Below are 12365 nucleotides of genomic sequence, written 5' to 3' on the forward strand. Positions count from 1 at the left end.
GTGGTGTTAATTTCATTCCACAATTAACTTAATCAGGAGGTGAATCAAACTCAAAAACGAATGAAGTAAAGCACTACAGGTACTAAAAGGTAAAGTAAGCACTCTTTCCAGACAACGTTGAGCACAGTTTAAGTACAACTTTTATTAATACTGGAATCATCACAGTGCATTTTGTTACATTAGCAGTGACTAATTTAACAAAGTAAATGGATAATTATTACAAAAAAAAGAAAAAGAATAAAAGGAAAAAGACTTGTCATCAGCAACAGAGGCAAAGTAGCCTTGGAGAAAAGACACAATAAATTAAAGAGAAGAAACAAGAGAAGATAAGAACGAAGACAGAGACAACAGCACCTGTAGCGAAACTGGACTAGGGTGATGAGGCGAGGAAGGAGAGGGGAACAGAAGTAGAAGGAGAGAAAGGGAGGAGAGGGGAGAAGAGTAAAAGATGGTTGTACACAAACAAATCACGCATCAGAATATCTCTTCACAATACTGTCAAATAGTGACCTCATACACATGGCGGAAAGGTCAGGGGGCATAGGTCATTCCAAAGACGAGAGGGGGGGGGGGGGGGGCGAAGAGGGGGCCGGGTAGTTGTAGCTAATAATAGATGGGAAGAAAGAGAAACCACACATAGAAACAAGATATAAAACATTCTGTTCAGTTGCTATGCCACCAGGGACATGCCCTCAGCCTCTACCCAGAATGCACCAGCCACGGTGACAGCGAGGGGTCGAGTTAGACTCTATGGAGGAGTGAGAGGGACAGGCTGTGAGTAGGACTCTGTGTGTGGAGGCACAGAGGCCAAGCCCAGAAACACTATTCCTGCTGAGCACCACACACACACACACACACACAAAGATAAGATGCCAGCGTGAGTGGGAACACGCCAACGCAACACACACACGTACACACACACGTGCTAGTACAGGGTGTAAACAAGGTTCCTACTGGGATTCAACCTCTCTCCCTCCTCTGCTCCTAGCCTCCTCCTCTCCTTTCATCTTTCTCTGTTCCTCCTGCTGGGATTCAGGTTCACTCCAACCAGCCAGAGGAGACCGCTGATTGGCCGTCACAGTGGGAAGTAAACAGCTGTTTGACCGCTCCGCACAGTGCTGATACACAACCACTGATTGGTCATCAAAGAGGGTGAGAGGTCAACGTTGACCACTCAGGGCTCAGACAGGCGGACCAATCAGGAGAGAGCTGACACTGACAAGTAAAGGAGCTGATAGGGTGAACTACACTGACAACCAGGCTGGCCTTGCCTGTGTCATCAACTAGACCTTCAACCACACAGTGTGAACTCAGTGGATAACATCCTGTAGAGCAGTGATAAACATCTCTAATAAGCTGGGTGGTTTAGGAGGAGTAATGCAGGACACCTGCCACAACACTGTCACCTGACCCTGTGTCACCACCTGTCTGCAATTTAGTGGCACATTTCCTAAGGAATGAGTCCCACTACTACTGAAGGTTTGTGAACTATAGCAAAAAATAGGCAGGGATTTGTGGTAATTAAAACTTACTGGTGAAAGACAGTCTTTTGAAAATTGTATCTAATTGAGTTGTGACTGGTAACCGATGACGTGCCGAGGAAGAGGAAGGAGAAACAATCTCCACACAATAAACAGAACAGAAGAAAATGGTGTCAGCAGCCATCCAATGTTGTCACACATCCCTCCATGTGAAAACAGCAAACAAACACAACCTAGCTAATGTCTCCAGAGGCAGTACTCTCACACACCTCAAAAGATCTGTCAGAAAATGATATCACATAGTGTTTAGTTCATTTTCAGACGCAATTAAAAACGTCATGGATTTCATTAGCATCTATTGTATTCAGATTCTCTACTTTGGAGAGCTGCTATCATTCATGGTGACTTATCTGACTGACACATTGGCTGGCAGACAGGGAGCTCTGGCACACCATGACTTAGGAGAGGAAATAGGAGAGGAGGGAAAGGAGGAAGAAGAGAGCGATGAGACAGGAGGGAGAGGACAGAGAGGAGAGAAAGGCGAGGGACAGGAATGACATGACAGAGGAGAGAGAAATGGAGATGAGAGAGAGAGGGAGGAGGGAGAGGAGGTAGAGGAGGGAGCGAGGGAAGAGATGAGAGAGAAGCGAGAGAAGATAGAACGTAAGGAGACTAGGTAAGAAGGGATGGGAGTGTCCGAGGAGGAGCGTTTGTTGTCGGTCTCTGGCAGTCTGTCTGGTACTCTTTCTGTCTCTTTCTCTTCCTTTGTGTCATTAACGTGGTCCTGCTGTGTGTCAGGGCGTCACTGTTCATAAGTCTCTCTCACACTCTCTTACACTTGCGCACACACACACACGCTGGAGTATCTGAATACGTCAAGAATGATAAAACATGGGCATATAATCATTCTCAAACTTGTTAAATTGGCACATTGAAAAATACAGTAAACATATACAGATTTGTTGTTAAATAAGGTGTTGTATTGTTAATTTGGCACACACACACATGCACACATACACACAACCTTTCTATTGCTATCATACTCTGTACACTTGACCTTTGCCCTCTGTTTTCAGTTTTGCCAATTTATGTCAGTTACTCTTGTTTTACTTCAAGCACATAACAATTAGTGTTCATCTTCTTATGACAGTATACAGTATGTACGTAGACAACACAGTATGCATATATAACATTGTGACCTGTGCTTTCCTGCCATTCTGTAGATGGATGTCACCTGCCACAGATGCATCTTGGGAGTTGTAGGCATTACCAACATTGTCACTCCTCCTTCACCAATCAGATCCTCCTGCACTAACCACTGACCTCTTACACACACATAAACACACACCACACACAAACAGCCGTATCCCACAACCTCGCACTGAAGCACAATTGTGTCCGTGAAAAAAGGGCACTTCAGCAGCAGAGGACTATGTTAATTTTTTTCCCCACTCACATTCTAAAACAACAGCCACAGGCATGTCTAACACAGTGCTCTAGTGAGGCTAAATAAATATGTTCAAATGAACAACATAAGTAAGCATTTAGAGTTACACTTTAGTAATGGTCATTGTTCTGTGGGTAAGGGCACGATTAGATGGTTACTGTTAAGGAGACAGTTGTACTAGTAGACATTCACTAGTCTACAGCTTAGTGGTCAGAGTTGTACTTCCCCTCCACGCCAACAGGGCAGCGCCACCGTGGCCTCCCATCGCTGCCACAGCTGGAACTCCAGCTGGAACAAAAGTAAGACTTTCTTTACACAGTATAACATTATTGCGAAATTAAATATGGAAAACATAACGGTTGATGGGATATACTGCTCTGTTGTTTGACAAATCTTTTTTTACTAAGTATTGTACAGTTAACTAGTCTCTCCAGGGTAGACAGTGTGTCTGTACAGTTAACTAGTCTCTCCAGGGTAGACAGTGTGTCTGTACAGTTAACTAGTCTCTCCAGGGTAGACAGTGTGTCTGTACAGTTAACTAGTCTCTCCAGGGTAGACAGTGTGTCTGTACAGTTAACTAGTCTCTCCAGGGTAGACAGTGTGTCTGTACAGTTAACTAGTCTCTCCAGGGTAGACAGTATGCACACTATCAGGCAGTAAAATGCTTCATCACATCTTTAGTGTTCACTAGTTCATTATAGTCCATCAGTTACAGGGTCCGTTTCAGTCCATCATCATAACTTTCTCTTGGACCATGGCTTCACCCATCTGGGCTTTAGTCTGAAAAGTCTGCTTCTCTTCTTCTCCTTTCCTCCTCTGTCTCTTTCGTTAACCTCTCCTCTCCCTCCATCGCTCATGCCATGTGTGCCAGTTAAAGGTCCTTCTCTACATGGCTCCAACCAGACTCTGAAATCCACTGTTTGTTTTTAATGAATGTTGACTCGTCATGGTTGTTTTTTTCAGGGGTTTTTAAAACTTATTTTAAGATTCTGAGCCCATTTTGGAGTTTGTTCCTGTCAGGTCACATGGCGACGCTACCCAACTAACCAATCACGCCCCTCCCTCCACCTTTCGTTCTATATCACTTTCGCATCCCATCATTTTCTTGTCAGTCTATATGTACACTCTCGTTCTGTGGTGTCTTGGATACAGCATTCTGCATGGCAACAGCCCCCCCCACCCCCAACTCTCGCTCTCTCTCCCTTTCTCTGCTCTTCCTTTAGGGCGCACAGTGTTGCCACACTGACCCCTAGTGGTTACCATAGAAACTACCCCTCAAAGTGCTTCAGTTTTCTAATGTTTACTGGGTCAACACCTCAGCTTGGAGACATAGAGCCAGACACAACTGTAGTTATCCATATTCAAGAGCATTCCTGATGATAGCCTGATAAGTTAGAACATAAAATAATAATAAACCTAAGATAAGAGCCACTATCTTAACTCCTGCTCCATCTGTTTTTAACACAAAAATAACACATTTATTGCTCCATTTCATATTAACATTTTCTCTCTGACTCTAAAAAATATATATATGCCTGGTTGAACTTTGTCATTTCTCATACATCGGGAACAGGAAATAAAACGGTATGACAACAGGAAACGGTATGACAACAGGAAACGGGTTCACAATGTCCAACAGAGGAGAGCAGCCCTGTCACAACGCCTTAACCTGCTGACCTGCAGCACAGCTTACCCACCCCACACATACACGCACACACACTTGCAATCAGACACAGGGGGGGGGGGGGGGTGCGTTGTCTAAGCCACATGAGCAGGGACAAAATCCCCATTCTGCTGTCAAAACTTTAGCTCTGTGTAATGACACAAGTCCTTCAGCAAACAAACCCCTCACGTCAACCTCTCTCTTCCTCTCTTCACGTCTTTGTTAACATACAGTATGTCCATTTCTTTATGACTAGTAAAAGGTTGGCGGGGGGGCTAAGGAGCGTGAAAGAGGATGTGGAAAAGTGTGGGTCAGCGAGCTTGGCAAGGTTTTCTCTTCACTATCTTAATTTTCCTCTATATTCTCTCTCTTTCTCTGTCTCCCTCCCATTCTCAACCTCTGTCAACTCTTTAAGGTTTGGAGATCTCAGTGATGGTGGTGTTTAACAGACAAACATGCTTCCACGCACACACTTGAGTTATAGTGGCCAGCTAGCAGCCTGTCAATATTCAGTCTTTACTTTATTATTATTATTATTATCATTATTCCTCATAATTTACTCTAAGGACTTTTTTTAAACATTTTTTTGTTGTTATCGTTGTTGCCATTGCACAGGCTGAGCTTTCTCTGACTGACGGCCTCGACCAATCACAAAATCCGAGGGGCGGAACGATCGTTGGACACGGTCTTGCGAAGCCGCACCCCCCTGCGGATGGACACCAGCATGTCTGGCCCTGACTCCGCCCCCTTGGGGTGCGGCTGAGGGCCAGGGCCGGGGGGCGGGTCATCGGGGAGGGTGGGGAAAGGGAATTGCCCCTCCCCCAGAGCGTGAGCACTGGCCACCAGCTCCCCTATTTTCTCCACCAGGCTGTGCCGATTGGCTGCGATCATCTGCTCCTCCTCTGAGCCAGTGGCGCCGCCATGCTGGCCATACACGCTCATCTCCAGCCCCGCCCCCGAGCCCCACGCTGTGTTGGGCAGGCTGAGGCGTTTGGGCGAGGCCTTGACGTACTCCAGCGCCCCGGGGGAGGAGTCCTCACCACAGTAGAACACACATTCCTCACTGCCCACCCGCACCGGAGGACCGCCCCCGTACCCCCCAGGTGAGTCTGGCACCGTGGGGGTCTTGACGGGCACGATGGGGGGGCGGATGGGGATGGGGCCAGCGTTGGAGAGGGTGCGCCTCACCCCCGGTTTGGTGGAGGGGGTGCGGCGGATGGTGGCGGTCCCAGGGGTACCCGAGCCTCCGCCCCCCCCAGGATGGCCACCCCCCGCCCCGCTAGGCAGGCCGGCCGTGCTGGCGGGCCTCTTGGTCTGGATCATGCGCCGGTAGTTTTGCGCGATGTTGCTGTGGCGAGGGATGGTGGAGGACTTGTCAAAGTCGGCCTGGGCCTCGCCCTCCGTGTCTCCATTCACCGAGTAGCAGTCATAGTCGGACCCTGGGGGAGAGGGGGCAGGATTTAGATTGTGAGTGTGGGTGCACGATGTGTTTTGGTTTAAGGTTAGGGTTAATTTATGTGTCTGTCCTTGTGCATTTGTTTGCGAGTGTGTGTGTGTGTGTGTGGGTGTGGGTGGTACCCTGGGAGGGGATGGTGTCCTCAGAGCAGGAGGGGGTGGTGGTCTGGGTGCTGTACCCACTGGAGTACTGCAGGGAGTCTCTGCTGCTCTTCTGTTGCTCCATGCTCAGGCCCCGGGTCAGGACCATGGCCAGGTCACTGGCTGCAGGGGTCACCTCCTCACCATGCTGGGACACACACCAGGACACACTCAGAACTCAACACACACACACTCTGTCCGCTCGTACGCAACATGTCGTTTGTCTTCATCATCACCACCCTCATGTCGTCATGTTGTCATCCTCATGATCGTCCTTATCTCATCATCATCATCCCCTTCATCACCATCGTCATCGTCTTATTCATATCATCGTGATCATCCTTATCCTCATTATAATCGTCATCACCCACATTGTCATCAGAATCTGCCTGTCTGCTAAATGAATAAGATTTCAGAAGTAAGTTGTTATCATCATCCTCATCAGCGTTACCTTGGCAGCGATGCTTGCAGGTGTCATCCTCGGTCGCTGTCCGTCCTCATGACCGTGAGCTCCGGCGTAACCGTGGGAACCAGGGGACGCCTCGCTCTCCCTCAGCCTATCTAGGGGCTCTCTCCTCCTCTGCAAGGTGCTGGCAGCCAATGGCTGCTCATAGGAACCTGCCTTGGACCAATCCTGAAGAGGTGGGTGTGGTTAATAAGAGGAAGTGAAGAGAGACAGAGAGACTTGTACACTATCCAGCAGTTTGAGGCCCTTCATCTGAGTGCGTGAAGGGGGTGGGGGGGGGGGTATTAGGTCCTGAGCCCAATGGTGAGTGCAAGATCAGCTTGGGGCTTGTGTGGGATTTTGTTGTTGCTGTTGTTGGTTTAACTGTGTGGACCAACTAGCTCCACATGGCCTGCTCGGTTTAGCAGATCTCATCTGAGGAGATCTGAAACCAGGGAGTGAGTCTGACGTCAACAGACAGGGACACAGAGCACACGGGTTAGGGAAGCAAAGCAATGAAGTTATGAATGAGTTGAGCAGATGATGGGGAATCAACAGAAAAAGAAACGCTTCTAGAAATAAGGCAAGTTTCACTGAAGCGCAGATAAAAAAAATACAAAAAACACACCAAAAAGAAAAGATAAAAAGGAATGGTGCAGATGAAGAACAAACCTTCCAGCAAGGAACCTTTGATGTGGGAGAGGAGGTGTTGGATCCAGGGGAGCGGTTATAGGGTGGGGACGCAGGAAGTATGACAGAGAGAGGCCTCATGGAGCCAGAGTGAGAGAGAGCAGGGCGGAAGGTAGCGAAGGACGAGCCAAACTGCAGAACGAGAGACAAGACCGTCAGAACGTTGATACACTGACGAGCAGAGGAATGAGGAAGTGACCACTGGGTCTCTTTCTTAAACACGCACACTATACATACCACACATACACACATACACTATATATATATATTACACACACACACACATACAAACACTATATATATTACACACACACACAGAGAAGACTGAAGCAAATATTTACATTTCATCTCGTCAGACAGACGAGACTGGTCTATCCTGACCCAGTACGACACTGTCAGTCAGTCAGTACTGATTTATAAGGACCAAGTTCGACCCTATCAGAGAGACTGGTCTATCTTGACCCTGTAAAGGCCTGTCAGACAGATAGTACTGGTCCATCCTGACCCTGTATGACCCTGTCAGAGAGACAGGACTGTTCTATCCTGGCCCAGTACGGTACTGTCAGACAGACAGGACTGGTTGTGTGTGGATACGTACCGTGGTGGGTGAGCTGCACTCACTGACAGACTGGCACGTCTCAGAGGCCTCAGAAGAGGCAGAGCTGGAGGACTTCTGCCGGGGCGAGGGAGGGAGAGAGGAAGAGAGGAAGAGAGAGAGACAGAGGGAAATGGAAGGAGAAAGCGAGAGGGATGACAGAACACAGACTTCCGTGAAAAAATCAGCTGTACTCTGGGTATGGGGTCAGAGGTCAGGGGTCAGGACGGTACCTGGCTGGTGATGTCGGAGGGCATGGGTGAGGGAGGTTTGGAGTAGACGTTGGCGTCCTGCGAGATGAAGCCAGAGTCGTGGGAGGACACGCTGCTGAGGCGGTGCACGCTCACGCCCCCCGGGGGCGGGTGCGCCAGGCTGCGGTAGCGATAGGACGAACTGGGTGAGTGAGGCTGAGAGCCCCCGCCCCCCGAGGAGCGGGAGGCGCTACTGTGGGCGCTGTTCACACTGCTGTGGGGGGGGGAGGGGGGGAGGGAGATTGGGGGGGGGACAGGGAAGAAGGAGGGGAGGAGGGAGGGAGGGGAGGAGGGAAGGGAGGAGTCGGAGGGGGATGCGGAGTGTGGGAGGAGAGGGGTGAGGAGGGATGTGAGGGTGAGGAGGGGACAGGATCCCGGATGAGGATGAGGGTGAGGAAGAGGGTGAGGTGTGCAGGGGTGAGGAGGTGAGGAAGCAGGGTCAAGTCGGGGTACAGAGTATGAGGTAGGGAGGAGAGAAGTTGGGGGGGGGGGGGTGCACGTATGTGAAGCACATTGATGAAGAGATACAGAGTGTGTGTTGGTGGATGAAATGTGTCAGGGTTAGGGTTAGGTGTTGGTTGATGAAGATGACCCGGAGGTCAACAGAGGAGAGAGAAGGAGGGATGGTGGAGGAGAGAGAAGGAGGGATGGTGAAGGAGAGAGAAGGAGGGATGGTGGAGGAGAGAGAAGGAGGGATGGTGGAGGAGAGAGAAGGAGGGATGGTGGAGGAGAGAGAAGGAGGGATGGTGGAGCAGAGAGAAGGAGGGGATGGTGGAGGAGAGAGAAGGAGGGATGGTGGAGCAGAGAGAAGGAGGGATGGTGGAGGAGAGAGAAGGAGGGATGGTGGAGGAGAGAGAAGGAGGGATGGTGGAGGAGAGAGAAGGAGGGATGGTGAAGGAGAGAGAAGGAGGGATGGTGGAGCAGAGAGAAGGAGGGATGGTGGAGGAGAGAGAAGGAGGGATGGTGGAGGAGAGAGAAGGAGGGATGGTGGAGGAGAAAGAAGGAGGGATGGTGGAGGAGAGAGAAGGAGGGATGGTGGAGGAGAGAGAAGGAGGGATGGTGGAGCAGAGTGAAGGAGGGATGGTGAAGGAGAGAGAAGGAGGGATTGTGGAGGAGAAAGAAGGAGGGATGGTGGAGGAGAGAGAAGGAGGGATGGTGAAGGAGAGAGAAGGAGGGATGGTGGAGGAGAAAGAAGGAGGGATGGTGAAGGAGAGAGAAGGAGGGATGGTGGAGGAGAGAGAAGGAGGGATGGTGGAGGAGAAAGAAGGAGGGATGGTGGAGGAGAGAGAAGGAGGGATGGTGAAGGAGAGAGAAGGAGGGATGGTGGAGGAGAAAGAAGGAGGGATGGTGGAGGAGAGAGAAGGAGGGATGGTGAAGGAGAGAGAAGGAGGGATGGTGGAGGAGAAAGAAGGAGGGATGGTGGAGGAGAGAGAAGGAGGGATGGTGGAGGAGAAAGAAGGAGGGATGGTGGAGGAGAGAGAAGGAGGGATGGTGAAGGAGAGAGAAGGAGGGATGGTGGAGGAGAGAGAAGGAGGGATGGTGGAGGGGAGCAGATAGAGGTTGGAGAGACCAGCCAGGATCAGCCAGTTGGAAGAGGAAAGGGCAGAGAGAAAGAAAAGCGACAACCAGAAAAGAGAGAGAAGATAGAGAAGAGAGAACAAGAGGAACCAAACCACACAGAGAAGAGAGGGCGTATGCACAGACACAAACATATATATATATATAACAGACACAAACACACCACAGAGCAACAATAAATAATGATTTTTCACAGACCAGAAAGTGAATGAATGCAAGTGTCAGTGGTGGGTTAGGGAGAGGAGATGGGAACAAGTGGGGTAGTAGTGGGGGAGGGATTTAAAGGGTGGGTGAGGGAGGGGGGAGAAGTTGAGAGAAGGTGATTATCAAGCATGGGCAGACAGGCAGTCTACACACACAGATTGGAGGGGAAGGTGAGGGGCCATGCCCAGAGACATAACCCCCCCCCACACACACACACACACACAGGGATTATCATGCACACAAACATATATAGATATACACAAATATGTACAATGTTGTGCAACAATGGACAGATACAGACATAAAGACAGACAGACAGATAAACATACATATAGACATATAGACAGACAGTATGCAAGGGCACCTCTTTCTCTAAATGCATCTCAAGACACAAATTTATCCTACCCAGGTATTTCAATGTCTATTTAACTTTGTGGGTATATCCATGCGTGTGTGTCCATGTGTGGGTGTCCACATGTGTGTGTGTGTGTGGATCCATACCTGCACATGCTGCTCTTCCTGGATCCAGAGCTGTTGGGTGAGGAGGGCGGAGTCTGATAAGACCAGCTGTAATCGGACCCCTTCAAGTCCTTTATCACCTGGGATACACACAGTTCAAGATGAGTGTGTGTGTGCCTGTGTGTTCATGTGTACATGTGTATTCTTTGTGTGTACATGTGTGTTTGTATACCTGCTCGCTGGCGGCGGGCAGTTTGTGTGGGTCGGTGGTCAGGACAGTGAGGTCATCAATAATGGCCTGCAGATGTGTAATCTCTCCCAGCATAGCGATCTCTCCATTCTGGCAGCAACAGCGACAACCAGAGAGAGAGACAAGCAGCTTGGTCTTGCTCTACATGTTGTGTTCTCTGTATCATACAAATGCCCCCTCCCACCACCACCACCATTCTCGACCCTCCCCTCTCCTTCCCCGGCCTCACCACCACAGGCTGCAGGAAGGAGATGAAGGTGCAGAACCTGCCCCTCTCCTCCACCAGGGCGCGCCGTACCGCCTGCTTCTCCGTCTCCTCCATCAGGAGGTACATGTCGTTAACGTCCTGCATGGCACTGTCAAGCTGGGGCTGCAGGTCCCCACGCCCTGGAGGAGAGGGGGGGAGGAGGAGGGGGGGGGGGGGGGGCGGAGAGGGGGGGGGGGGGGGGGGCGGAGAGGGTTTGGGAGAGGTCAGGAAGAACACAGAGGTAAAAGAAGAAGGTGATAAAGGGAAATTAGGATGACGTGGACCTTTGTTTGCCCTAACCACAGACAGACTTCACAGACACGGCACAGAATGTACCACAGCACACACAGAACAGACCAGCTAGACAGGAACGTTCCGTCTACATGTTACACTAGCACAGCTCAAAGGACAATGTCTAGAGAATCAGGTGTTGATGTATGAAATGTGTCATGCAGCAGGCAACACCATCAGACATGACCATCAGAGAGAGAGAGAGAGAGAGAGAGAGAGAGAGAGAGAGAGAGAGAGAGAGAGAGAGAGAGAGAGAGATGAGAGAGAGAGAGAGAGAGAGAGAATGAGAGAGAGAGAGAGAGAGAGAGAGAGAGAGAGAGAGAGAGAGAGAGAGAGAGAGAGAGAGATGAGAGAGAGAGAGAGGAGAGAGGAGAGACACATATATCAATAGAGAGATCGTCATGACATCCAGAACATGCAGCGGTCTATTGATGAACACTATAGAGGGAGCCATGCAGAAGCTGGTGTTGACCGGGCCATGCTACAGCAGGAGCAGGCATGGGGTCAGAGGGGGCAGGCAGACAGGCTGAGTGGTAAGATGGGTAGAGGAGGAAGGAAACGGAGAATCTGAGTCCGAAAAGCTCAGAGGCTGAAATGAGGCTGTGAGAATGATGTGGCAGATCAGAGCAGGCTGGACAGACAAGCAGCAACATACTTACCCTGGATTTCTAGAGACAAGACCCCGGAAAGAGAGAAAAAGGCAGGAGGGGGAGGGGGGGGGAGATAGGAAGGAACAAGGGTAGACAGAGAGCCCAGAAATCGAAGGACCAGAGGAGGGCAGAGGGTAGGGGGAGAGAGATGGGAAGAGAGAGAGAGAGAGAGAGAGAGAGAGAGAGAGAGAGAGAGAGAGAGAGAGAGGCAGACACAGCAGAACTTAGAGTTAGGGTTAGTACCAAGAAGCCATCATCATTCAGTTCACAGCCACTGTGCAGTTAGAGAAAAAACCTCGTAGCAACCAAAAAACAACTTCTTAAACAGTGAAAATAAATTAAACTTATTTTCAAACGAATGGTCACTGATTTGCATATTGTGTACACGTCTTTTTTTTTCAACCAGTGATATCATCTTTTTCATTTTAAGTTCTGTGATCTGCCTGGCAACTGCTTGAAACTGTCCTTAAATAGAACACTGCAATTATTGGTTGTTGAGTCAGTGAGTGAAGTGTTTT

General features: G+C 49.7%; 2 protein-coding genes across 2 annotated transcripts in view; both read right to left on the minus strand.

Annotated features, from left to right (window-relative positions):
• Positions 1-3255, minus strand: part of si:ch211-186j3.6 (neural-cadherin) — a 139774-nt gene extending 136519 nt beyond the window's left edge. The window contains 1 exon segment of the mRNA XM_067249417.1: positions 3168-3255. Coding sequence (XP_067105518.1) covers positions 3168-3255 — 88 coding nt within the window.
• A 1984-nt stretch (positions 3256-5239) lies between these two features.
• The window catches only part of mtss1lb (MTSS I-BAR domain containing 2b), a 28151-nt gene continuing 21025 nt past the window's right edge, over positions 5240-12365 (minus strand). The window contains exons 4-11 of the mRNA XM_067249418.1: positions 10889-11046; positions 10642-10749; positions 10452-10549; positions 8151-8382; positions 7921-7995; positions 6639-6821; positions 6181-6335; positions 5240-6068 (exon numbers count right to left, since the gene is read on the minus strand). Of these exons, the coding sequence (XP_067105519.1) occupies positions 5240-6068; positions 6181-6335; positions 6639-6821; positions 7921-7995; positions 8151-8382; positions 10452-10549; positions 10642-10749; positions 10889-11046 (1838 nt within the window). The remainder of the gene's footprint in view (positions 6069-6180; positions 6336-6638; positions 6822-7920; positions 7996-8150; positions 8383-10451; positions 10550-10641; positions 10750-10888; positions 11047-12365) is intronic.

Source organism: Osmerus mordax, chromosome 13 (genome assembly GCF_038355195.1).
Source record: "Osmerus mordax isolate fOsmMor3 chromosome 13, fOsmMor3.pri, whole genome shotgun sequence".
Lineage (NCBI taxonomy): Eukaryota > Metazoa > Chordata > Actinopteri > Osmeriformes > Osmeridae > Osmerus > Osmerus mordax.